The sequence below is a fragment of the chloroplast genome of Cicer arietinum (genome assembly GCF_000331145.2).
Source record: "Cicer arietinum chloroplast, complete genome".
Taxonomy (NCBI): domain Eukaryota; kingdom Viridiplantae; phylum Streptophyta; class Magnoliopsida; order Fabales; family Fabaceae; genus Cicer; species Cicer arietinum.
Genome location: NC_011163.1, coordinates 22,501 through 47,129, shown reverse-complemented (window position 1 = coordinate 47,129; position 24,629 = coordinate 22,501). Strand labels below are relative to the sequence as shown.

The 24,629-nt window shown below is 34.0% G+C and overlaps 12 protein-coding genes and 7 non-coding genes across 19 annotated transcripts in view; 6 read left to right on the top strand and 13 right to left on the bottom strand. All coding sequences in view use genetic code 11, as the record gives it.

Moving 5' to 3' along the window:
- Positions 1-640: 640 nt before the first annotated feature.
- On the bottom strand, positions 641-1,384 carry atpI (ATP synthase CF0 A subunit). The gene has a single exon. The coding sequence runs from the start codon at positions 1,382-1,384 to the stop codon at positions 641-643; it is 744 nt and encodes a 247-aa protein (YP_002149737.1).
- Positions 1,385-1,621: 237 nt separating this feature from the next.
- Positions 1,622-2,332, bottom strand: rps2 (ribosomal protein S2). Its single transcript has one exon. The coding sequence runs from the start codon at positions 2,330-2,332 to the stop codon at positions 1,622-1,624; it is 711 nt and encodes a 236-aa protein (YP_002149736.1).
- Positions 2,333-2,584: 252 nt separating this feature from the next.
- Positions 2,585-6,715, bottom strand: rpoC2 (RNA polymerase beta'' subunit). The gene has a single exon. The coding sequence runs from the start codon at positions 6,713-6,715 to the stop codon at positions 2,585-2,587; it is 4,131 nt and encodes a 1,376-aa protein (YP_002149735.1).
- A 177-nt stretch (positions 6,716-6,892) lies between these two features.
- rpoC1 (RNA polymerase beta' subunit) lies at positions 6,893-9,729 on the bottom strand. Its single transcript has 2 exons — positions 9,298-9,729; positions 6,893-8,515 (listed from the first exon to the last, which is right to left on the bottom strand). Exons 1-2 carry the CDS (start codon positions 9,727-9,729, stop codon positions 6,893-6,895), a joined length of 2,055 nt encoding a protein of 684 aa, YP_002149734.1.
- A 26-nt stretch (positions 9,730-9,755) lies between these two features.
- On the bottom strand, positions 9,756-12,968 carry rpoB (RNA polymerase beta subunit). The gene has a single exon. It carries the CDS (start codon positions 12,966-12,968, stop codon positions 9,756-9,758), a length of 3,213 nt encoding a protein of 1,070 aa, YP_002149733.1.
- Positions 12,969-14,129: 1,161 nt separating this feature from the next.
- trnC-GCA lies at positions 14,130-14,200 on the top strand. The gene has a single exon. It is a non-coding gene; the product is annotated as a tRNA-Cys (tRNA).
- A 640-nt stretch (positions 14,201-14,840) lies between these two features.
- On the top strand, positions 14,841-14,936 carry petN (cytochrome b6/f complex subunit VIII). Its single transcript has one exon. It carries the CDS (start codon positions 14,841-14,843, stop codon positions 14,934-14,936), a length of 96 nt encoding a protein of 31 aa, YP_002149732.1.
- Positions 14,937-15,847: 911 nt separating this feature from the next.
- Positions 15,848-15,952, bottom strand: psbM (photosystem II protein M). Its single transcript has one exon. It carries the CDS (start codon positions 15,950-15,952, stop codon positions 15,848-15,850), a length of 105 nt encoding a protein of 34 aa, YP_002149731.1.
- Positions 15,953-16,362: 410 nt separating this feature from the next.
- Positions 16,363-16,436, bottom strand: trnD-GUC. The gene has a single exon. It is a non-coding gene; the product is annotated as a tRNA-Asp (tRNA).
- Positions 16,437-16,862: 426 nt separating this feature from the next.
- Positions 16,863-16,946, bottom strand: trnY-GUA. Its single transcript has one exon. It is a non-coding gene; the product is annotated as a tRNA-Tyr (tRNA).
- Positions 16,947-17,006: 60 nt separating this feature from the next.
- trnE-UUC lies at positions 17,007-17,079 on the bottom strand. The gene has a single exon. It is a non-coding gene; the product is annotated as a tRNA-Glu (tRNA).
- Positions 17,080-17,874: 795 nt separating this feature from the next.
- trnT-GGU lies at positions 17,875-17,946 on the top strand. Its single transcript has one exon. It is a non-coding gene; the product is annotated as a tRNA-Thr (tRNA).
- Positions 17,947-18,943: 997 nt separating this feature from the next.
- Positions 18,944-20,005, top strand: psbD (photosystem II protein D2). The gene has a single exon. The coding sequence runs from the start codon at positions 18,944-18,946 to the stop codon at positions 20,003-20,005; it is 1,062 nt and encodes a 353-aa protein (YP_002149730.1).
- On the top strand, positions 19,953-21,374 carry psbC (photosystem II 44 kDa protein). Its single transcript has one exon. The coding sequence runs from the start codon at positions 19,953-19,955 to the stop codon at positions 21,372-21,374; it is 1,422 nt and encodes a 473-aa protein (YP_002149729.1).
- A 202-nt stretch (positions 21,375-21,576) lies between these two features.
- On the bottom strand, positions 21,577-21,669 carry trnS-UGA. Its single transcript has one exon. It is a non-coding gene; the product is annotated as a tRNA-Ser (tRNA).
- Positions 21,670-22,024: 355 nt separating this feature from the next.
- psbZ (photosystem II protein Z) lies at positions 22,025-22,213 on the top strand. Its single transcript has one exon. It carries the CDS (start codon positions 22,025-22,027, stop codon positions 22,211-22,213), a length of 189 nt encoding a protein of 62 aa, YP_002149728.1.
- A 746-nt stretch (positions 22,214-22,959) lies between these two features.
- On the bottom strand, positions 22,960-23,033 carry trnfM-CAU. The gene has a single exon. It is a non-coding gene; the product is annotated as a tRNA-Met (tRNA).
- A 161-nt stretch (positions 23,034-23,194) lies between these two features.
- Positions 23,195-23,497, bottom strand: rps14 (ribosomal protein S14). The gene has a single exon. The coding sequence runs from the start codon at positions 23,495-23,497 to the stop codon at positions 23,195-23,197; it is 303 nt and encodes a 100-aa protein (YP_002149727.1).
- A 123-nt stretch (positions 23,498-23,620) lies between these two features.
- Positions 23,621-24,629, bottom strand: part of psaB (photosystem I P700 chlorophyll a apoprotein A2) — a 2,205-nt gene continuing 1,196 nt past the window's right edge. The window contains exon 1 of the mRNA in view: positions 23,621-24,629. This exon is cut by the window's right edge and continues 1,196 nt beyond it. Coding sequence (YP_002149726.1) covers positions 23,621-24,629 — 1,009 coding nt within the window.

The following is a 24,629-nucleotide window of genomic DNA, read 5'->3' as shown; positions in this document are numbered from 1 at the left end:
TCATTATTATACCATATGGACCGAATAATTACATGGAAATGTATATATCAGAATTTTAGTGATCTAAATGTGATTTTATATTTTTTTGATTTCTATTTATGAAAATAAACTTGACTTTGGTCAATCATTGAATGTGAATGAATGAAAGAGAAATCTGTTCTAGTTCAATATAACATCTTTTTTTTAATCACATGTCGTAAACCTAGATCTCATCCTAAATTATAGTTCCCAACCAAATATTAATTAATTAATATACTAAGATTAAATATGTTTATCGTTTTCATTGTAAGGAACAAAAATAAAAAAATAAAAAAAAAAGAATCTTAATTGTAGTAAAATAAAAATGGATCAAACAAAGACTATTTTAAGGAAAAATAGGAAAAAGATCTTTTAAATGGATCTCTTTCCTATTTTTTTTTTAAATTCCTGGGGAATTGTTTTTATTTATATCTTACTTATTATACTTAATTATACTTATTGCATCTTTTTTGGGGGGTTAGATAATCTTTATTAGTATTATTTAAACTTTTCTAAATTGATTTCTATTTTTTTCGTTATGTTCCGAAAATGGATTATCCTGAACTACACATACTTTGTGGCGTGCCGGGCTAAACTAAAAAAAGAGTATTTGAATAACTAGTTAATGATGCCCTTCCATGGATTCACCTATATAAGCTGCAGCTAAAGTAGCAAAAATAAGAGCTTGAATACCGCTTGTAAATAATCCAAGGAACATAACCGGTATAGGAATTACTAAGGGTACTAACGAAACAAGAACAACAACTACTAATTCATCAGCTAATATATTTCCGAAAAGTCGAAAACTAAGTGATAAAGGTTTTGTGAAATCTTCTAAGATGTTAATTGGTAAAAGGATTGGAGTTGGTTGGATGTATTTACCAAAATAAGCCAATCCCTTTTTTGAAATACCCGCATAGAAATATGCTACTGACGTAAGTAAAGCTAATGCAACAGTAGTATTTATATCATTTGTGGGTGCAGCTAATTCTCCATGAGGTAACTTTATAATTTTCCAAGGCAAAAGAGCCCCTGACCAATTCGAAACAAAAATAAATAGAAACAGAGTTCCAATAAATGGAACCCACGGACCATATTCTTCTCCAATCTGAGTTTTGCTCACGTCTCGAATGAATTCAAGGACATATTCAAAGAAATTCTGACCGGACGTCGGAATAGTTTGCGGATTTCTAACAACTAGAATAGTTGAAATTAATAAGATAGCAATTACAACCCAAGAGGTAATAAGTACTTGAGCATGCACTTGAAAATCCCCTATTTGCCAATAGAAATGTTGACCTACTTCCAGAGCAGATATATCATAGAATCTGTTTAATGTGTTGATGGAACATAATAGAACATTCATATTGTCCTGCCCTCTTAAATAAAAATATATAACTTGAAAGGGAATTATTTTGATTCAACCATTTCCTTATTTTACTTTTACTTTCATTTTCGATTTTGAATACCTACGAATTACAAAATATTTTTGTTTATTCTTTTTATCTTTTTATTTTTAGACAATTTTCTAATGGTATAATAACCGATTCCATAAATCTACGACCCCCAACCAAATCTAAAACTTAATTTATCTTATTATTAATCAAAGATTTCGTATATAGCTAGAACGACCCTCACAAATTGCAAAAACTAATTTGTTAAGAATTAATCGGATTGAAGCTATAGCATCATCATTAGCTGGAATCGGAATATCTGCCAGATCTGGGTCACTATTTGTATCGATTAAACAAATCGTTGGAATTCCCAAAGTGATACATTCTCGAAGAGCCGTATAGTCTTCTTGCTGATCAACAATTATTACAATATCTGGTAACCTTGTCATATATTTAATGCCGCCCAGATATGTTTCCAAATGAGATAATTGTCTCTTCAACATAGCGGCATCTCTTTTTGGAAGAGAGTTCGGTTTTCCCGTCTTTTGCTCCGTTCTCAAGTCCCTGAACTTACGAAGTCTAGTTTCTGTAGTATACCAATTCGTTAACATACCTCCGAGCCATTTTTTATTAACATAATGACATCGAGCTCTTATTGCAGCCCGTGTTACTGAATCAGCTGCTTTTTTTTTGGTACCAACAATTAAGAATTGTTTTCCTCTGCTTGCTGCATCAAAAACCAAATCGCAAGCTTCGGATAAAAAACGAGCAGTTCGAGTAAGATTTATAATATGAATACCCTTACGCTTTGCTGATATATAAGGTGCCATTCTAGGATTCCATTTCCTAGTATCATGGCCAAAATGAACTCCAGCTTCCATCATCTCTTCAAAAGTTATGTTCCAATATCTTTTTGTCATTTATCCCCACACTTTATTTTTATTTTATAAAAAAAAAATAGAAAAAAAAAGAGACCTGGTATGCTGAAATAGCAATAAATAATTGTTCCGATGGAACCTTCTCTTTTATCGAAGATTGGCCATTACTATATAAAGGGGCCATTCATTTTTTTTCTATTTATTATTATTATTATTATTATACTTTATTCCGAAATCAAAAGGCATGAAGCGAATCCGCTTTTAGGAAGCAAAAAATCCTAGATTTCTAATGGATCACATAAATTGTTTGAAATGATAAAAATCAAATAATTTTCTGTGATGTAACAAAAGATTTCGAATTTCTACTTCGAATAATTTTTTTTTTTTTTTCAAGGTAATCTTGTTATGTTGCCTTGACCGTGAACGGTGCATTATTCTTTTGAATCCGGTACCCACCGGTATAATTCCCCCTAAAACAACATTCTCTTTAAGACCTTTCAACCAATCAATACGACCCCGAAGAGCGGCTTTTGCTAAAACTCTAGCAGTTTCTTGAAAACTCGCTTCGGATATGAAACTTTGAGTATTTAGAGATGTTTTTGTTATTCCCAATAATAAAGCTCGGTAACAAATTGCTTCTTCCAATGCACGCCCCGTTCGTTCTGCTCGCAATAATCCAATGAGTTCCCCGGGTAAAAATACATTAGACATTCCATCTTCCGAAACCAATACTTTGGATGTTATTTGACGCACAATAATTTCGATATGTCTATTATGGATGTGTACTCCCTGGGATCGATAAACCTTTTGTATTTTATTAACCAAAGAAATGCGACTTTGCGCTATAGTTAGCTCAGCACCAATCAAGAATCCCCAAGGAATACCGAGAATTCTTGGTATACACTCGTTCCAAGCATCAATTCGTTTTTCTAGATTCATCGATATTGAATCAATCGAACGTATTTCTAATATCTGTTCCACTTTTGGAAGACCTTGTGTTATATCACCGGATCTCGATTTTTCATATATAAATGTAACTAAAATATCTCCTTCATCAAGGATTTCTCCATAATGGCCATGAATGGTTGCTCCCGGAGTCGCCAAATAAGGGTTAGCCGATCTTATTATTACAGAATCCATTTGAACAGTTAGAACTTGACCCGATTTTAGTTTTAGGTGTGGTTCATTTTTCTTTTGAGTTATACATATATTTTCACAAATAAATTGTCCAAGACTTATTATTGTTAATGTTTTTTCAAAATAATTATGATGGAGAAAATACCAATTCAAATGGAATGGATTTAAAACGATATTTTTGGATAGATCGGGTTTAAAAATTTTATCATTTTCGTCCATTAAATAATATTTCATTACGTGACAAATTTCGATTAATTTGTCAAGTTGCAAATTATTAGTTATTGAGACCTGATTATGAGTTATTAAACGATAAAATGAATAATAATTTGCAACTTGAAGGGCTATTCCTAAAGGGCCTAACGAATTCTTATTATTAATTGGAATTATAGGATCTTTTTTTATCCCATTGTGATATTTTACATTGTTGAATGGTCTCATTTGAAAACAATTAGATGATGACAAAATTATCCAAGATCGACATTCCTTATTTCTATTCAACAACATACGAATAGTTCCGTGATTTTGAATAAGTGATTGTTGAATTTTTGTCTTGGAATGAATAGAAAAAAATGGATTGATATTGACCCGATCCGATTCCTTATCCGGGATCAATCCTAAACCGGATGGGTCGTTTCTTTTTCTGATATATGACATATGAGATTTCACTAAGTCAATTCTTATAAAATACTCAATCAAACCGTTTGTACTTACTTCAACAAAGGAAGCGGGGGCCTCCTCAATAGAAGAACTTTTTTTGCCTTGATCCCAATTCAAGACTAAACAAGTCCGAACTAATTGAATCCTTGTGTCGGAAATTCCCCGAATAGATTTGCCATTTCCATAAAGAATATAATTGAGAACTCTAAGTTCCAGATTATCCCTTTCCTGGAACAGATCTTGGGGAAACAGTTTTACAAAATGAATACTGTCCGGTATTTCATATAGAATTACAGGTCGAACCAAAACAAAATACTTTTTCTTGGTAGTTGCGATCCATTGGACATAGATCCAATTGTTAATTTTTTTCGCTTCCTTCCTTTTTTTTTTTTTTACCGTTCCCGGTGGTATCAAGATGGAACTGTGTCGAGATATCTTATCCATCTCTCCGGGAAAATGGATATTTCCAGAAAATATTTTTAATTCTATTTTTTTTTTTTTCTTTTCTAATCGGACCAATCCACCTACTCGACTTCTTATATTTAAAGTGATTGGTGTTCCTATTCCAACGAGACTATTATTCCGTATCATTATGGAAGAAGATTCCGGTAAAATATGCACTTCTTCGGGAATAAAAAAAAATCGATCTACTTTATTTTGGTATTTTGGCTTTAATTCTTTGATTCCTCGATACTCAATTAAATCTTCTTTTTGAAAAAGAGAATGAATTCCTATAGTTCTATATTTAGTAATTCCAGAATTCTGTCTTCTGTATTGAGGATCATCGAAATAAGCCAAAATACTATTTCTATGAAAAATACCATTGATAGGTATTTCAATGGAAACACCGGAAGGAGACATTAGTTTGTTCTTTTGTTCTTGAATCCATTGGAATGGAATAACAAATCTATTTCTTCGCCTTTTCGCCAATAAATAAAAAATATTGTTAAAAATAGCAGAATACATCAAATGAGAATAATCCGTACATATGATTTGATTAAATATTGAATAATCGGTAATCCCTCTTTCTTTTGTACCAAAAGTTTCGAAACTAAATAATTTATGTTTTACTTGGATCATTCCTTGCGAAAAGGTTAGAAATCTTTTTTTTTTCAGTAGAAAGAGAATGACTGTTAATTTGATCTTGATCCTTGCGAAGTAAAAAATGGATTGTATCAGACCTGCACGACTTTCCTGATAATATCCATAAATGACTTGTTTTTGGTAAAATATGTACATTACTATACAAAAATTCGGATGCATGGTACACATCGGTACTCCAATGCATTTCCCCTTCTGAGTCAGAATAAATATGTTTTCGAACCTTTTCTTCAAATTAAAAGTATATGTTCCCGCGCGGATCTCAGCAATCACTTGTTCTGATTTTATATATTGATCATTTTGAACTAATAGAAAACTTTTTGATGGAATAATCATGTTATGTATAATATCGTCACTTTCAATAGTTACATACAAGTTTATATTACATATAAAAGCAGGATATCCATGACGTGTACGTGTAGGGTGAACTAAATCCTCATTAAATTTAATTTTTCCATTCGAGGGGGCTCGAACATATTCTGCAGTACCCCCTGTGAATACTCCACCAGTATGAAAAGTTCTTAATGTTAGTTGAGTTCCCGGTTCTCCAATAGATTGACCAGCAATAATACCTACAGCTTCTCCCAATTCTACCAAGTCCCCGTGAATAGGACTCCGGCCATAACACAATCGGCAGATCCAAGACGTATTTCTACAGGTAAAGGGGGTTCGAATAAATATTGTTGGTGTTTGAAAAGTTATGAATCGATTGATAAGGCCAATCCCAATATCTTGATTTCTAACGACAATGCATCGTGAACCAATATATATATCGTCTGCTACTACACGACCAATTAATGTTTGTATCAAAATTCTTTCTGGTATCATCATTCCATTTCGGGTATTTACAGAAATCCCGCGAATGGTACCACAATCTGTTCGACGTACAACAATGTGTTGAACCACTTCAACAAGTCTACGTGTAAGATATCCAGCATCTGATGTTCGTACAGCAGTATCTACAACCCCTTTACGGGCTCCGTAGCAAGAAATTATATATTCTGTTAAAGACAATCCTTCACGTAAATTGCTTTGAATGGGTAAATCAATCATTTGTCCTTGTGGATCTGACATTAATCCTCTCATTCCTACTAATTGGTGCACTTGAGATGCATTTCCTCTAGCTCCTGAAAAAGACATTATATGGACTGGATTAAAGGGGTCAGTCATCCGAAAATTAGGATTCATTTCTTGTCGCAAATATTCGCTTGTAGTATACCATATTTCAATGGATTGGCGTAATTTTTCTACCGCATGGACATTCCCATAATGATTATGTTTTTCCAAAATCAAACTTTGTTGTTCAGCATCTTGGACTAGCCATCCTTTAGAAGGTATTGTTAAAAGATCGTCAATTCCTAATGAAATAGATGTAGCAGTAGCTTGACGGAACCCCAGAGTCTTTACTTGATCTAGGATGTGTGATGTATATGCCATTCCAAAATGATCTATTAATCTGCTAATAAGTCGTTTAATCGCAGTTCCACCTATCACATTATTGTGAAAGACTAGATTGGCCCGTTCTGCCATAAGTACCTCCATATTCCACTCAGTGGGATTCGGTTCGACAATGGATTTGAGTGAATGATTGGAAAACTTCCTTTTCTTTATATTTATTCACGTAGAAAATTCAAAAGATGCTAGTTGACCTTAATTTAGGTCAGTAAATTTACCTAGCTTAGATACCAACACCAACCGCCTATATGATTAGATACCATATGAATAGGCCCGAGAAAACCCTTGTATAGCTTCTTCGATTTCTCGATAAAAAGAAATATGACCAACAGTGGTTCGAATGTATATACAACGAATTTCTTTTTTTATACTTCTTATTACTAAATAATGCCCATAAATCTCATAATAGGTACCCAAAGATTCGTAGTGAACTTCGATAGGAACTTCTCTTGAAGACAGAATGCATTGATCTATTCGCCACCGGAGCCAGAAAGGACTATCGAAATTTATTCTTTTCTGTCGATAAGCTCCAATTGCATCATAGGAATTGCAAAAAAAGGGTTCGTTTTTTTTAATATATTTATAGTTATTATCGCTAATTTTTTCATTTTGAGAATTTCTGCAATTAAACGGATTATACCTATTTGCACAAATACCTCGACGATTTCCGCTTGTTAATACATAAAGTCCAATAAGCATATCTTGAGTTGGTACGGAAATGGGATCCCCAATAGCCGGAGACAAGAGGTTCGTATGAGAAAACATAAGTAAACGAGCTTCTGCTTGAGCCTCCAAAGATAAAGGCACATGAACAGCCATTTGATCTCCATCAAAGTCTGCATTGAATCCCTTACAAACTAATGGATGTAAACAAATAGCACGTCCTTCTACTAAAATGGGTTGGAATGCCTGTATGCCCAATCTATGCAAAGTAGGCGCTCTATTCAGCAATACGGGATGCCCCTGCATAACTTCTTGAAGTATTTCCCATACAATGGGTTCTTTTTCCCGGATTTTACTCTTAGCAACTCCGATATTTGAAGCACAATTTTTTCGAATTAACCCACGAATTAGAAATGTCTGAAATAGCTCTATTGCTATTTCGCGGGGCAATCCACATCGATGTAATGAAAGTGATGGACCTACGACAATAACAGAACGCCCCGAATAATCAACTCGTTTTCCAAGAAGAGTCTCTCGAAATCTTCCCTCTTTGCCCTCAATAATATCTGAAAACGATTTGTAAACTTTATTATGACCGTCCCTCATTGGTTGTCCGCGGATTCCATTATCAAGAAGTGTATCCACGGCTTCTTGTACCAATTTTTCTTGACACATTACTAATTCCCCTGGGGTAGATCTACTTGTTGTTAATAGATCAATAAGAGTATTGTTCCTATAGATAACTCGTCTATAGAGTTCATTAATATCGGAACTCATTAGTTTACCCCCATCTATTTGAATAATGGGTCTCAATTCGGGAGGAAGAACTGGTAAGAGACATAAAACCATCCATTCTGGTTCTATATTTGTTCGGATAAAATGCTTAGCTAATTCCATGCGTCGAACCAAAAAATTCTTTCTTCTTCCAACTTTTCGATCTTCCCATTCATTTTCATTGTCCGTAGATCCCTCTTCTCCTAATTCTTTCCATTCTATCAACGACGAATCCATAATAATTCTTAAATCCAGATCAACTAATTGTTCTCGGATAGCACCTGCTCCACTAGAAATTTCTCTATTTCGAAATGTATCGAAACCCTGAGTAGCAAAAAAGAGTGGGATACTATATTTCCAGGATTGGATTTCATATTCGAATGAACCTCGTAATCGTAAGAAAGTTGGTTTTTTAATTATGGGCCTAGCAAACGAAAAATTTGGATAGGATCCAACTAATAAGATGGATCTCCCCCTTTGAAAATCGGACGTGAGGGTTTCCTCTCATCCGGCTAAAGTAGTTACACAAGATAAAGAAAGGTTTTTTTTCTCTTTCAAATTTGCGAAAACCTCTACTCTAAATCGAAAATAAAAAATGTTTACTCTTTACTCAAGTTCTCAATAAAGACCAAACAACATTTCATTGATACATTCTTCTTTTTTTCGGAATTTTTTATCCAATTCGAAATTACGACAGAAATAGAAATGAAATGTCAAATTCTTGAGTAGTCTACCTCCCTTCGAACAACGAATCCTCTAAAATTAAATTTTTAATAAAAAAAGCAATATCCTTGAATTCATAAGGGATTTCTTTGTCTATATATCATACCATTTGATCTTTTAGGTCAAGACGTCACCTCGACGGTTATGCCACGATGTCTTTAAGTCTATATGCGATAGATAGACTTCCGCAATCATGATATATTTAATTATTTGAACATAATTTCCATTCTTAAAAAAAAAAGATGGAATAATGAATTCCACAAAAAAGTATTTTTTTCACAAGGTACGTACAGTTATAAATAAATTTTTATTTGTTACTAAATTGACCATAGACCAATTCCCCTTTGATTTGGGAATATTCAATAAACCCAAAAATTCTGAGCTTCATGTTACTTATCCCAAGAGACATGCCAGATACAGGGCATTCCAATTTTATTGACTGGAATGACAGTTTATCATTCGGAATCTGTACAATAATAATTTTTATCAAATCACACATCGCAGTATACTAGACCTTCTAATTCTTTAAGAGGTTTATCTAAAAGGCTCGCGATATAACTAGGAAGACGTTTCAAATACCACACATGAGTTACTGGACATGCTAGTTTTATATACCCCATTTGATATCTACGTATCCGAGAATCAACAAATTCTACTCCGCATTGTTCACAAAATTTTGGTTGGTCTTTTTGATCTCCGATTACTCGATAATTTCCACAAGCACAAATCCCACTTTTGATAGGTCCAAAAATTCTTTCACAAAATAATCCATCTTTTTCAGGCTTATTGGTTTTGTAATGAAGAGTATAGGGTTTTGTTACCTCCCCAACTATCTCTCCATTAGGTAGGATTTTTTTTGCCCAAGCACTTATTTGTTCAGGAGAAACTAATCCAATTCGAAGGTGTTGATGTTTATATTGATCAATCATAGAATAAAATTTCTGATTCAGTCCAATTAAACTTCCTTCCTTTGAATCTGGAAGTCTTTCTCAGATACAAGGAAATGATTCAGTTCCAGAGCCAAAGATCGTAGTTCTCGAACGAGCAATCGAAAAGATTCTGGAGCATCCACGGGTTTAGGTATTGTTCCTCCAATGATCGTAGTCCCGAGTACTTCTTGACGAGCTTTAATATGATCAGATTTATAAGTCAGCATCTCTTGTAAAATATGAGCAACACCGAATCCCTCGAGAGCCCAAACCTCCATTTCGCCTACCCGTTGTCCTCCTTGTTTGGCCCTTCCTTTAAGGGGTTGTTGTGTAACAAGTGCATAATGTCCACTGGAACGTCCATGTATTTTATCATCAACTTGATGAATTAATTTCAAGATATAAGGCTTTCCTATTATAACAGCTTGTTCAAAACGATTCCCTGTTCTTCCATCAAATATTCCGCTTTTTCCCGGATACTCGGGTTCAAATATCCATGGATTCGATGTTTGTTTACTGGCCTCATATAATTCAGAAAACACTAGTTTTCGCGAAGCCTCTTGTTCATATCTCTCGTCAAAAGGTGCTATTCGATAATGTCTATTTAGCATACTCCCAGCTAACCCGAGTGAACATTCAAATATCTGTCCTACATTCATTCGTGAGGGTACCCCTAATGGATTAAAGACCATATCAACGGGTCTTCCATCTTGCAAATAAGGCATATCTTGTCTCGACAAAATCTTTGAAACGATACCTTTATTTCCGTGTCTCCCGGCCACTTTATCACCTACTTTGATTTCACGTTTCTGTGAAATATATATATGAATCGTTTCTGGATTATAGCTAGAACCTGCTTTTTTGTGGATCCATCTGACATCAATAACTCGGCCCCTACCACCTACAGGTAGTTTTAGACAAGTTTCCTTTGAGGGGGATACCTGAATCCCAAGTATAGCTCGTAATAATCTATCTTCCGGGGCATATGAGGATTCTTTCGCCATTTGAGGCGTTAATTTACCCACTAAAATATCTCCCGTTTCTACCCAAGATCCCAGGATCACTATTCCATTTTTGTCTAAATTTCGGAGTAAATGGGCTTCTAGATGTGGAATTTTATTAGTGATTCTTTCAGGACCGTGGCTTGTGACATGAGTCTGAATTTCATATTTCCTTATGTGAAAAGAAGTATAAATATCTTCATAGACCAGACGCTCACTAATGAGTACAGCATCTTCAGAATTGTAACCTTCCCACGGCATATAAGCTACTAATACGTTTTTTCCCAAAGCGAGTTCACCGCCAACTGTAGCAGCACCGTCGGCTAAAATTTGTCCCTTTTTTACGCATTTACCTTTCTGAACCTGGGATTTTTGATGCATGCAAGTATTTTTGTTGGAACGTTGATATATAATTAATGGAATGCTTAGAGCATTCCCATTTCCATATAAAATGATCTTGTCAGTATCGTTATAAATGATCTTTCCCTCGTGTTCGGCTATAGCGGGAACTCCTGAATCTAACGCGACTTGGCGTTCTAATCCAGTTCCAACAATGCACTTTTCGGACCGAGAAAGAGGAACTGCTTGACGTTGCATATTCGAACTCATTAAAGCGCGATTCGCATCATTATGCTCGATAAAAGGAATGAGGGAAGCTCCAATAGAAAAATATTGAAAGGGAAAAATACTTCGAAGATGAACTTGTTCCCATGCAATAGTAAGAAATTCTTGACGGTATCGAGCTGGAACAATCTGTTCCTCCTGAATACCTCGATTCAGTGCTAAAAAATTCCCCGTCGCTACCATATAGTATTCATCTCTACTTGGTGATAAATAAAGCATTTGTATTCTTTTTGATCTGTCAGAAATTTCATAAAATGGACTTTCTATAGATCCCCAATGACCAATCCTTGCGTGAATTGCCAAAGATCCAATAAGTCCTACATTGATTCCTTCAGAGGTGTCAATTGGGCAAATGCGTCCATAGTGACTAGGATGAATATCTCGTATCCGAAAACTAGCAGTTCGCCCCGTCAATCCTCCAGGACCCAAATAACTCAACTTTCTTCCATGAACTATTTGCGTCAATGGATTGGTTCGATCCAAAACTTGAGATAATGGGTGTAATCCAAAAAAAGATTCATAAGTGGTTGTTAATGGAGTTGAAGTCACCAAATTCTGAGGAGTCGGTATCAATTTATATCTAAGTGCTCCACTTATAGTTCCTCTAATTATATTTTCTAAACGAACGAGAGCCAATCCAAATTGATCTTGTAAGAGATCTGCTACGGAACGAATACGTTTATTTTTCAAATGATTCATATCATCAAGTGTACCCATTCCAAATTTCATTCCAATCAAATGATCGGCAGCTGTCAATATATCTCGCGGTAACAAAAATGTATTGTTTTGAGGTATATCAAGATTCAGCCTTCGGTTCATATTGCGTCGACCAATCCCTCCTAATTCACACCTTTGTTGAAAAAATTTTTTTTGTAATTCCGTACATAAAGATTCAGGAAATATGGGATCTCCCCCTACACAAGCAAATTGTCGATAAAACTCCAAAATGGCATTTTCTTTTGACCCTATTTTTTTTTCCTCCTTTTCATTGAGAAAAGACAAGAAAATTTCAGGGTAGCAAACGTTCTCAAGAATTTCGCTTAAATTCGAACCCATAGCTGATGATAGAACTAGAATAGATATTTTCTGTTTTCTACTTACACGAGCCCATATCCTTGCTTTTCTATCAATCTCTAACTCTAATCTCCCTCCCCAATCTGATATTATTGTGGCAGTATATACCGAAATTCCGTTATGGTCCAATTCTGACCGATAATAGATACCAGGGCTTTGTAATATTTGATTGATTACTATTCTGTATATTCCATTTACTATAGAAGTTCCCAGGGAATTCATTAGGGGAATGTTTCCAATAAAAATAATTTGTTCTTGGATATCCCTACTGTTTTTCCAAATTAATCCCGCGGATATATATAATTCAGAGGAATATGTAAGTGATTCATATACAGCATCTTTTTCTTTTATCGCGGGTTCTACCAATTGATATGTTTCCACAAATAACTGAAATTCAATTTCTTGATCGGTATCTTCTATTTTTGGAAACTTTAAAAGTTCTTCTGTTAAGCCCCGATCAATGAATCTAGAAAACCCTTCAAATTGTATTTGATTCAATCCGGGTAGTGTAGACATTCCTTCATTCCCAACGCCAAGCATTTTCAATTTCCCCATTTCTTTTATAGAAAATATTCCACGATTTGCTGTGATTCTTCATCAACTCACATGAATCGATTTAGCAATAATGGAATTTTTATTTCTTTTTACTTTACTGAATCACATGAAATTTTACTTAATAACGTCTATAAATAAAATCAAATATCTTTTATGAAAAGAGGAAATTGTAGACTCCAATTGGAATTTGCAACAAAACAAACAGATAGAATCTAACTTGTAATATAAATAGAAATCAATTGATAAATTTCACCTAGACTTCGAGGTGAGAATCTCAAAACAAAAAAGGAATTCTATTTATACTATTAGTATAGTATGATATTACATATTCCAATTCGATTGGATACCAAAAATGGAATTTGGGATTTCATCGGCTCCATGAGATAAAGATATAAAAAATAAAATAATCAGAAAAAATATAAAATTTATTTTTGTAGCACTTTACGATTTCCATTGTTCAAAAAAGAATGAGAATTCACAAAGAAGAGAGATATTTTTTTATATTTTTTTTAGAATTTAAGAATACGATTGTAATGCGTAAAAAGACTTGGATTTATTAAACATGCATAGATCTAACTTCAGCTAGAGCTATCTATATATGTCTCTGACTTTATTGGAATCCTATTTGTTCCGGATAGCACATGTCGTGTTAATTTGTTTTTTCTATTCATTCATAAATCTATTTAATGAAAAATTGGCAAAAAAATGAAAGCACGAGAATTTTTTGAAAAATCCCTATAATAAATAGAGGTATTATATACGAATAATATACCCAATTATATACTAATTGTGTAACAATAAAAATTTATGTTCGGGGGTTGACATATATTAACAATTGCTCTTATAATTGAAATAGATAAGGATTCAAAAAAAAAAGATGGATTGGTTATGTATTAATTTCTATTTTTTTCTTATTAAGAAAGAAGAGATTCAGATTCAAGAATTATTCAGGAATTTTACGTTCGGGCTTATAATTTGTCCCGTTTTGAAAGGTATACGTTTGTTTTTTCAATAGAAAAAGGGAATTCAAGAAAATGGAATTTAAGATACAAACACATAAAAAAAAAAAAAAAGAAGTTTAGAACACCTTTATTTGGTTTTTTCAGAGGAGAGGGGTATTCTCCTATATTTTTTTTGTATCATTTTGGCGGCATGGCCGAGTGGTAAGGCGGGGGACTGCAAATCCTTTTTCCCCAGTTCAAATCCGGGTGTCGCCTGATCGACAAGAGAATCAAAAAAGTTTATTCCGTTTTGTTGATACAGAAAACTTTTTTGATTATCATGAATTTCATTTTAATTTAATCCAATTAAAAAATATTTTCTATTCTATTTCCATTCTAAGAAAAATAAAATTATTTATTTTTGGTAATCTCTACTAGTGAAAGAATTTCAGAAAAAGTTCTCCAATTGATTTAGAGAACGAATCGGGAGACAATAAGGATTAGATCAAATGGAAATAAGAGATGCAAATATAGAGTATGAGTATGCATAGGAATCGATCTTGATTCGATATTTTTTACTTTAATCAAATGGCGAGGAAAATAAAACATAGGTGCTTCTTTTTCTTCCTACCCATTAGTAAGATTCATTCCCTTACTACTTCCAAGGGTATTTTTTTTATGTTTAATGTTTTTTAATTCTACTAGAAATAAGATAAGAACTTATTAGATGTTCTAATTGGATGTTTCATCAATAGTGTTATGAGGGAATCTTTTTTTGACTCTGTACCAGCGATTCCACTATTATTATAAGATATTATCCGATTTTTAGTGAAAAAAAAAAAAAGAAAATAATACAAGAAAAATTAGTAAACAATAATGAAATAATTCATTCATATTGATAGAGATAGGAGACAAAATTTACATGGATATAGTAAGTCTTGCTTGGGCTGCTTTAATGGTAGTTTTTACATTTTCCCTTTCCCTTGTAGTATGGGGAAGAAGTGGACTCTAAGGGTACTACTAATTGAGTTAAGGGATCAAACTGTCTGAATTGTTTGATAGCCGGGTTCTGGAATTTTTTAACTATTGAATTTAGTTATTTTATTAATACTCATTAATGAAATGCAATTCTATCTGCATTTTAAAATTCTATTTTATACAAGTGATGTATTCTATGGATAATATTGAAAATACTCTTTAAATCAAACAAATATTTGAACTGTTCCCATCTTCCTATTTTGAAAGTAAAGGGAATACAAATAATTGAAAATGGATTTCTACTCCAACCAAATTCGTTTAAATATTTCTATTTCGATGAACTGGTTACCACAAATCTTTTCGAAATATGAAAAAGTTTTTTTATCGAATCGCCGTATTATCTGTCCATAATTTAATCAATCCATTTTTTGGAATACGAAAACGATTACTTTAATTTATTATTTACCGGGATTCTGCAAAGAATGAGAAATCCAAAAATTAAAATCAGAAGAATAAGAATTTCTTTTTTTTTTATTATTATTTCGAATTGATTGGAGCCAATACAAAAAAAAAGCGATTAGATGAAACAAAGAAAAAATATGGACTCTATGGAATCGAAATTCCATAGATTTTGATATATCTATCAAAATCTATTTATAGATTGGTCCAGATTAAAGATTGGTCCAAATTAAACCTTTTTTTTTATAGAATAAGTAAAAAACAATAGAATAATACTTTCTACTTTTACCATATATAAATAGTATAGTAGAAAGAAATATATTTTATTTCTTTCTACGATACTATATGGATTTCATAGAGTTCTGCTGATTGTAGTCTGATCATTTGATTTAAAACTAAGATACGAAATGGAAATCCTTTTTTCATTTTTTTATTCAATCATTATCATTGCATTGATAAAAAATAAAAAGTAATGTTTAAGTAAAATTAGTCACTTTGACTTACCGTTTTTACGTAAATTATAAGTAAAAAGGCAGTAGGAACTAGAATGAAGAGTGCAGTAGCTATAAATGCGAGAATATTTACTTCCATAATCTCTATGTTTTCTTTCTCTTTAATTTCTAATAAATACTTCGGGATTTAATCCCATGGAAATGATAAATCTTTCGTCGGTAAATTCAATGGTATCAATTTTATCTCGATGATATAAAATCGGATCAATATCACGAATAACAATATCTGAGCTATCAAATCGATTCATCGTCGAGAAGGAAATAGTATAACATAGGAAGATCTTTTATCCATACCAAATAAAAAAAAAAAAAAAGACTTTCTGATGCATCCAAAATTCCTTTTCTTTTTTTCTTTCTTTTTTAGTTTAAGGTAAAGGTTAGGACGAAAAAAGGTATTCCCGTTAGAAATGAGATTTTTTGTTATTTTTATTCCGTTTCACACACGAAATCAATTGATATTTTTTTGATTGTGATTGGATTTGTATCCATCGGGACTGACGGGACTCGAACCCGCAGCTTCCGCCTTGACAGGGCGGTGCTCTGACCAATTGAACTACAATCCCAGGGAAAAAATCGTATAGCATACATACATATTCTTACAATTTCATTCAAACCCTCTGTTTTTATATTTGAGATTCGAACCGTTGTACTGTAACTGAAAGAAAAGAGGCGGACTTATATATAGATTGATATTTTTATGGGTCTGCACTTTAGCGAAATCGACACGCATTACTGGCAATCCGTTCGTTATTGCCAAATCGATTTAAAAATAAATGAATCAATAAAACAAAAAAGAGTCTTTTTTGTTTACTTTAATCCTTTCCTTAGACTTTATACTTATGGATCCCGATAGGAATTCCACAAAATCAGAATTTGTGGAAAAAATAAATACCACTCTATATTTTATTCTTCTGTATCCGAGAGCCCATCGGACATTTTCAGAGAACGTCAAATGGGTTATATCATTTCATGGTGGATCAGAAAATTTTTGGGCCGAGCTGGATTTGAACCAGCGTAGACATATTGCCAACGAATTTACAGTCCGTCCCCATTAACCCCTCGGGCATCGACCCAAGAAGAATCTATTTAATTCTTTATTGATAATCCCTGATCCATTTCCTTTCGTAGTACCCTACCCCCAGGGGAAGTCGAATCCCCGTTGCCTCCTTGAAAGAGAGATGTCCTAAACCACTAGACGATGGGGGCATGCTTGCCCGACCGCCATTCTACTATGCTCATAGTATGAACAGTTTTTTGAAATTGTCAATATAATGGAATGATATGATTCGATCAGAAGTATCTTTCCATTTCAGAATTCCTTAAAATTTTTTGATTCACCATTTCTATTTGGAAATTGTTCATTCCAACTACCAATTAAGTAATCCGAAAGAAAACAAAAGAAAGAGAGAATCCTTTCGGGGAATGGTTGATTTGCTGGAACAGGCCAGGCATTAAAACCAAATTTCTTTCACTTTCATTCAATGTTAAGAAGGTTGAATTAGGTATATTTCTATATCATCCTAAGCCGGGAATTAAAAAAACGAAAAAAAATCTGGAAATTAGATAATTAAAGGATAAGGATCAATAAGAATTGGGTTGAGGGACAGGACAAATGGAATCTATTTATCAACGATTCGATGAAATATTTAAATTAATGGGTACATGTTTCAATGAAATGAATTTCGTGTTAGGATGAGGATTACTTCAATTCGAATTGGTAAAAAAAAAACATTCCATTGATATTTATCAAATCCTATATCAATAAATAGTTTTTTTAACTTTTAACTATAGTATTTACTAGGTAAATCCTATTTATTGTTCCTTAATGAGTGAGTAGAAAAAATAGATCTATGTACATATATTCTAATGTGATTTATATATATATATATATTAATCAAATAAGTATATCTATATAATTAAGTATATGCAGTAACAAATACATGTACTAAACTCATATTCATATTGGCTGGTTCCTTATTCGAGAATTGATTCAAACGGGGCCCTTTTAACTCAGTGTGGTAGAGTAACGCCATGGTAAGGCGTAAGTCATCGGTTCAAATCCGATAAGGGGCTTTTTTTGTCATAAAATGACAACAGTAATTTTCCTATTTGAAGTCAGAATAGAGATATTCGTGATATTTGTAAGAAGTTTCCGTTTGTAATTAAAAAAAAAACTAAGGAATAGTTTAATTTCATGAAAAAATCGAATTTTAATTCTAATCTAAAAGGAATTCTAGTTAGAAAGTGAAATAGTATTCTTTAGCTATCTATATATATATATTTAGAGATATTTCCTTTAATTGTCAGATATTTCTATTTTGGTCCAATAAAAAAATACGAAAGATTCTAAAAAAAGTAAGTGGACCTAACCCATTGAATCATAACTATATCTACTATTCTGATATTCAAATTCGATAGAAATAAAATTCGATACAATATTTAAAAATTTGACAGATAGATAAAAAAAATAAATAGAAAAAAATATTCGAATTTCTTACCTGGATCTGCAAAAAAGTATACTTTGGGATTTTTTTAATATGAACGAAACAAAAAAAGAACAAAGAAGACAATAAAAGAAATAAATGTCAAATAGAAAGAAAAAATATGATCCTCTAGTTGTTTCCTAGACATACACAATATAAAAAACCCCTTTTTTTTTATTTCACGAACAACATTCAAGAATAAGATAAGATTATTTGATAAAAGGAGAGTAGTATATCTGGGGATCCGCTGGGAACGAGAGTGATAAAAGCGATCATTTGTTTCTGGAACAGTTCTTTAAATAATTTATTTATAGGATTTACGAGTCAGAAGTCAATTCCCAATTCATGATTTAGGGAATTTGAAAAAGAATAGAAAGGAATAACCAAATGAAGTTCAGGGATTTTACATAGATTAGGTATCAATCGACAAAAAAAGGGATTTTTCTATTCGAAACCCAGTAGAAAAGAAGGGGCAGTCTACGAGAAATCATATCATATGTAAAATGAAAAAAGACTCGAAGATTCCATCCCTGAAAATGCTAGGAGGTGTTCGGAAATGGTTGAAGTAGTTGAATAGGAGGATGACTATGACTATCGCTCTTGGTAAATTTACCAAAGATCAAAATGATTTATTTGATATTATGGATGACTGGTTACGGAGGGACCGTTTCGTTTTTGTGGGTTGGTCTGGTCTATTGCTTTTTCCTTGCGCCTATTTCGCCGTGGGGGGTTGGTTCACAGGTACCACCTTTGTAACTTCATGGTATACTCATGGATTGGCAAGTTCCTATTTGGAAGGTTGTAACTTCTTAACTGCTGCAGTCTCTACTCCTGCTAATAGTTTAGCACACTCTTTGTTGTTACTTTGGGGTCCTGAAGCACAAGGAGATTTTACCCGTTGGTGTCAATTAGGTGGTCTGTGGACTTTTGTTGCTCTCCACGGTGCTTTCGGATTAATAGGTTTTATGTTACGTCAATTTGAACTTGCTCGATCTGTTCAATTGCGGCCTTATAATGCAATCGCATTCTCCGGTCCAATTGCTGTTTTTGTTTCTGTATTCCTTATTTATCCACTGGGTCAGTCTGGTTGGTTCTTTGCACCTAGTTTTGGTGTAGCAGCTATATTTCGATTCATTCTCTTTTTCCAAGGGTTTCATAATTGGACATTGAACCCATTTCATATGATGGGCGTTGCTGGTGTATTGGGTGCTGCCCTACTATGCGCTATTCATGGTGCTACCGTAGAAAATACTTTATTTGAAGATGGTGATGGCGCAAATACATTCCGTGCTTTTAACCCAACGCAAGCGGAAGAAACTTATTCAATGGTCACCGCTAACCGCTTTTGGTCCCAAATTTTTGGGGTTGCTTTTTCCAATAAACGTTGGTTACATTTCTTTATGTTATTTGTACCAGTAACTGGTTTATGGATGAGTGCTCTTGGAGTAGTCGGTCTGGCCCTGAACCTACGTGCCTATGACTTTGTTTCTCAAGAAATCCGCGCAGCGGAAGATCCTGAATTTGAGACTTTCTACACCAAAAATATTCTTTTAAACGAAGGTATTCGTGCGTGGATGGCGGCTCAAGATCAGCCTCATGAAAACCTTATATTCCCTGAGGAGGTTCTACCACGTGGAAACGCTCTTTAATGGAACTTTAGCTTTAACTGGTCGTGACCAAGAAACTACCGGTTTTGCTTGGTGGGCCGGGAATGCCCGACTTATCAATTTATCTGGTAAACTACTGGGGGCCCATGTAGCCCATGCCGGATTAATAGTATTCTGGGCCGGAGCAATGAACCTATTTGAAGTCGCTCATTTCGTACCTGAGAAGCCCATGTATGAACAAGGCTTAATTTTACTTCCCCATCTAGCTACTCTAGGTTGGGGGGTAGGTCCTGGAGGGGAAGTAATAGATACCTTTCCATACTTTGTGTCTGGAGTACTTCACTTAATTTCCTCCGCAGTATTGGGCTTTGGCGGTATTTATCATGCACTTCTGGGACCTGAAACTCTTGAAGAATCTTTTCCATTCTTTGGTTATGTATGGAAAGACAGAAATAAAATGACTACTATTTTAGGTATTCACTTAATATTGTTAGGTATAGGGGCTTTTCTTCTAGTATTTAAGGCTTCTTATTTTGGAGGTATATATGATACCTGGGCTCCAGGAGGGGGAGATGTAAGAAAAATTACAAACTTAACCCTTAGTCCAAGTATTATATTCGGTTATTTACTAAAATCTCCTTTTGGGGGAGAAGGATGGATTGTTAGTGTGGATGATTTGGAAGACATAATTGGAGGGCATGTATGGTTGGGTTCCATTTGTATACTTGGTGGAATCTGGCATATATTAACCAAGCCCTTTGCGTGGGCTCGCCGTGCACTAGTATGGTCTGGAGAAGCTTACTTGTCTTATAGTTTAGGTGCTTTAGCCGTTTTTGGTTTTATAGCTTGTTGCTTTGTCTGGTTTAATAATACTGCTTATCCTAGTGAGTTTTATGGTCCGACTGGACCAGAAGCTTCTCAGGCTCAAGCATTTACTTTTCTAGTTAGAGACCAACGTCTTGGAGCTAATGTAGGATCGGCTCAAGGACCTACCGGTTTGGGTAAATATCTAATGCGTTCCCCGACTGGGGAAGTTATTTTTGGGGGAGAAACTATGCGTTTTTGGGATCTGCGTGCTCCCTGGTTAGAACCTTTAAGGGGTCCTAATGGTTTGGACTTGAGTAGACTGAAAAAAGACATACAGCCTTGGCAAGAACGTCGTTCCGCGGAATATATGACTCATGCTCCTTTAGGTTCTTTAAATTCCGTTGGTGGCGTAGCTACAGAGATTAATGCAGTCAATTATGTCTCTCCTAGAAGTTGGTTAGCTACTTCTCATTTTGTTCTAGGATTCTTCCTATTCGTAGGTCATTTATGGCACGCGGGAAGAGCTCGCGCAGCTGCTGCAGGATTTGAAAAAGGAATTGATCGAGATTTTGAGCCTGTTCTTTCCATGACTCCTCTTAATTGAGACATGAAATCCTATGCTTGACGTAGGAATCACTTTGATTTTAGTATACATATTGGGTTGAATCGAGGAGATCATATTGAAAAAGTATTTTTTTTTCAATTCATTTATATCTAATATTTTTTGGGGCTCCGCTATATCACCACTTAGCCGAGCCCCAAAAAACTGAGCTAATCTAAACAAAAAAAACAAGTCGCCAAGAAAAAGGAGAGAGGGGGATTCGAACCCTCGATAGTTCTTTGTTTCGAACTATACCGGTTTTCAAGACCGGAGCTATCAACCACTCAGCCATCTCTCCAAAAGCTAATTTCTATTTTATCTTTATTCCACTCAATAGAACATTACCATACGAATTAATACCCTTTTTCTCTATTGATAGATAAATGGTAAAGATACTCAGTGTGAATCTATTGGTCTAGTTCTCTATCCGTATATATATGCATGATCCAGCATGCCCTTAATTTCTGAAGTAAAAAAAATACTCCTCGATCCATGCCTCAAAAGGGGGTGTCATATAAAATCAATGGATTCATGATAAAACCCTCCATAATGCATTCATTTTTTATTACATTATTAGAAATTTTTTAAGGGGTCAAGGGGTTGGGGGATCAAATGGTATAGTTCTTTTGTTGGTAAATTGGAGGATTAGAAACATGACTATTGCTTTTCAATTAGCCGTTTTTGCATTAATTGCTACTTCATCCATTTTATTGATTAGTGTACCTGTTGTATTTGCTTCTCCTGATGGTTGGTCAAGTAACAAAAATGTTGTATTTTCCGGTACATCATTATGGATTGGATTAGTATTTCTAGTGGGTATTCTTAATTCTCTCATCTCTTGAAACTATTCATTCTAGATCAAAAAACGAAATGACCCCTCCCCCCGAATAATTTCGGGTTGTGAGGCACATTAAAATGGAATATATAAGACCCCACAAATAAAGAAAACGAAAACATTATTATTATTATAGGGAGGGGTCAAACTTCTTCTATTAAAAACCTCTTATATCTTATACTTAATAGATATATATATCTATAGTAAAAGTAAAAAGAAGATAACAAAATACAAAAATACAATATTCCTATTATATAGGTTAATATATTCGAATTGATTTTTCGATATTCTATAAATTTAGAATTACTTTTGATTAATACTTTATAAAATATAAAAATAATATATATATATATATATGGAATACGAATTTGAATTCGATTATCGAATAGAAAGATATATAGATATATAGATATTCTATATCTTTTATTTTTATAGATTTTTAATAAATCTATTATATTATATATAATAGATATATAGATTTCGATTTTTTATATTACCTTTAATAGACATCAGACACTGCTCTGCATAAATAGAATTGATATATAAAGTATCAAGTACAATAAAAATAAAAATGCGGATATAGTTGAATGGTAAAATTTCTCCTTGCCAAGGAGAAGACGCGGGTTCGATTCCCGCTATCCGCCGCTTAGTTATTATATATTTAATAGTACTAGTATGTATTGAATAGGAATAGTATATTTATTTTCATTTTATAAAACATTTAATCGTGAATTCCAGTTTTTAGGAAAAATGTTGCGGAGACGGGATTTGAACCCGTGACCTCAAGGTTATGAGCCTTGCGAGCTACCAAGTTGCTCTACTCCGCGAAAAAAAGAAGAATTGACAATTAATGGAAACAAAGATTGAATGTGTCCCTTCACCATATCTGTACAAATAGAATAAACCTTTTATACAGAATGGTAAAGGGACCGTCCCATGATCGCTGATCATAAAAATAAATAAAAATAAGGAAGAAAATTTTTAATTCTTACCAACTGGATCTTGTTGCACCGGGCAACAAACCTTCGTGAACCATTTCACGAAGTATGTGTCCAGATAATCCAAAGTCTCGACAATTACCTCTCGGTCTTCCGGTTGAAAAACAACGTCGACGAAGACGCGTAGGTGCACTATTACGAGGTAGTGATTGTAACTTTCCATGAAGTTCCCATTTCTCACTTAACGACTGAGCTTTGCTTATTTGTTTTTTTGGAGATCTCCGAATCAAATGATATTTTTGTTCCAATTTTTGCCGCTTCTTTTCCCTCTCAATCAAACTTTTCTTTGCCATGATGATTCATTTCCTATTAGTATCAATGATAGAAGTCGGATCCGAGATGTAGAAATATAAGAAGGTGGTTCCCCTTCTTCATACAAAGAAATAACATTTTTGGCGATACAATAAAGAATGAAATTAACCAAATTTACCCGACGTAGAGGCAATCAAGAAAGCTGCATAAGTAAATATATAACCTACCGAAAAGTGGACTAATCCAACCAATCTTGCTTGCACAATGGAAAGAGCTACTGGTTTATCTCTCCATCGAATCAAATTAGCCAAAGGTGTACGTTCATGAGCCCATGCTAAAGTTTCAATCAATTCCTGCCAATATCCGCGCCATGAGATTAAGAACATAAATCCAGTAGCCCAAACAAGATGTCCAAATAAGAACATCCATGCCCAGACTGATAAACTATTCATACCAAAAGGATTATATCCATTGATAAGTTGTGAAGAATTTAACCATAGATAATCTCTTAACCATCCCATTAAATAGGTAGAAGATTCATTAAATTGTGAAACATTACCCTGCCATAATGTAATGTGCTTCCAATGCCAATAAAAAGTAACCCATCCAATGGTATTTAACATCCAGAAAACTGCCAAATAAAATGCGTCCCAAGCCGAAATATCACAAGTACCACCTCGTCCCGGACCATCGCAAGGAAAACTATAACCAAAATCCTTTTTATCCGGCATTAACTTCGAACCACGTGCATCCAAAGCACCTTTTACTAAGATCAATGTAGTTGTATGTAAACCAAGAGCAATAGCATGATGAACTAAGAAGTCTCCAGGCCCAATTGTTAAGAATAGAGAATTACTATTCTCATTAATAGCATTTAACCAACCAGGCAACCATATGCTTCGCCCCGCATTGAGCGCCGGACTATTCGTTGAAGATAAAAGTACATCGAATCCATATGAGGTTTTACCATGCGCAGATTGTATCCATTGGGCAAATATGGGTTCGATTAAGATTTGTTTCTCCGGAGTTCCAAAAGCAAGCATGACATCATTATGGACATAAAGTCCCAAAGTATGGAACCCCAGAAACAGGCTGGCCCAACTTAAATGGGATATGATAGCTTCTTTGTGCTCTAACATTCTTGCCAATACATTATCTTCATTCTGTTCGGGA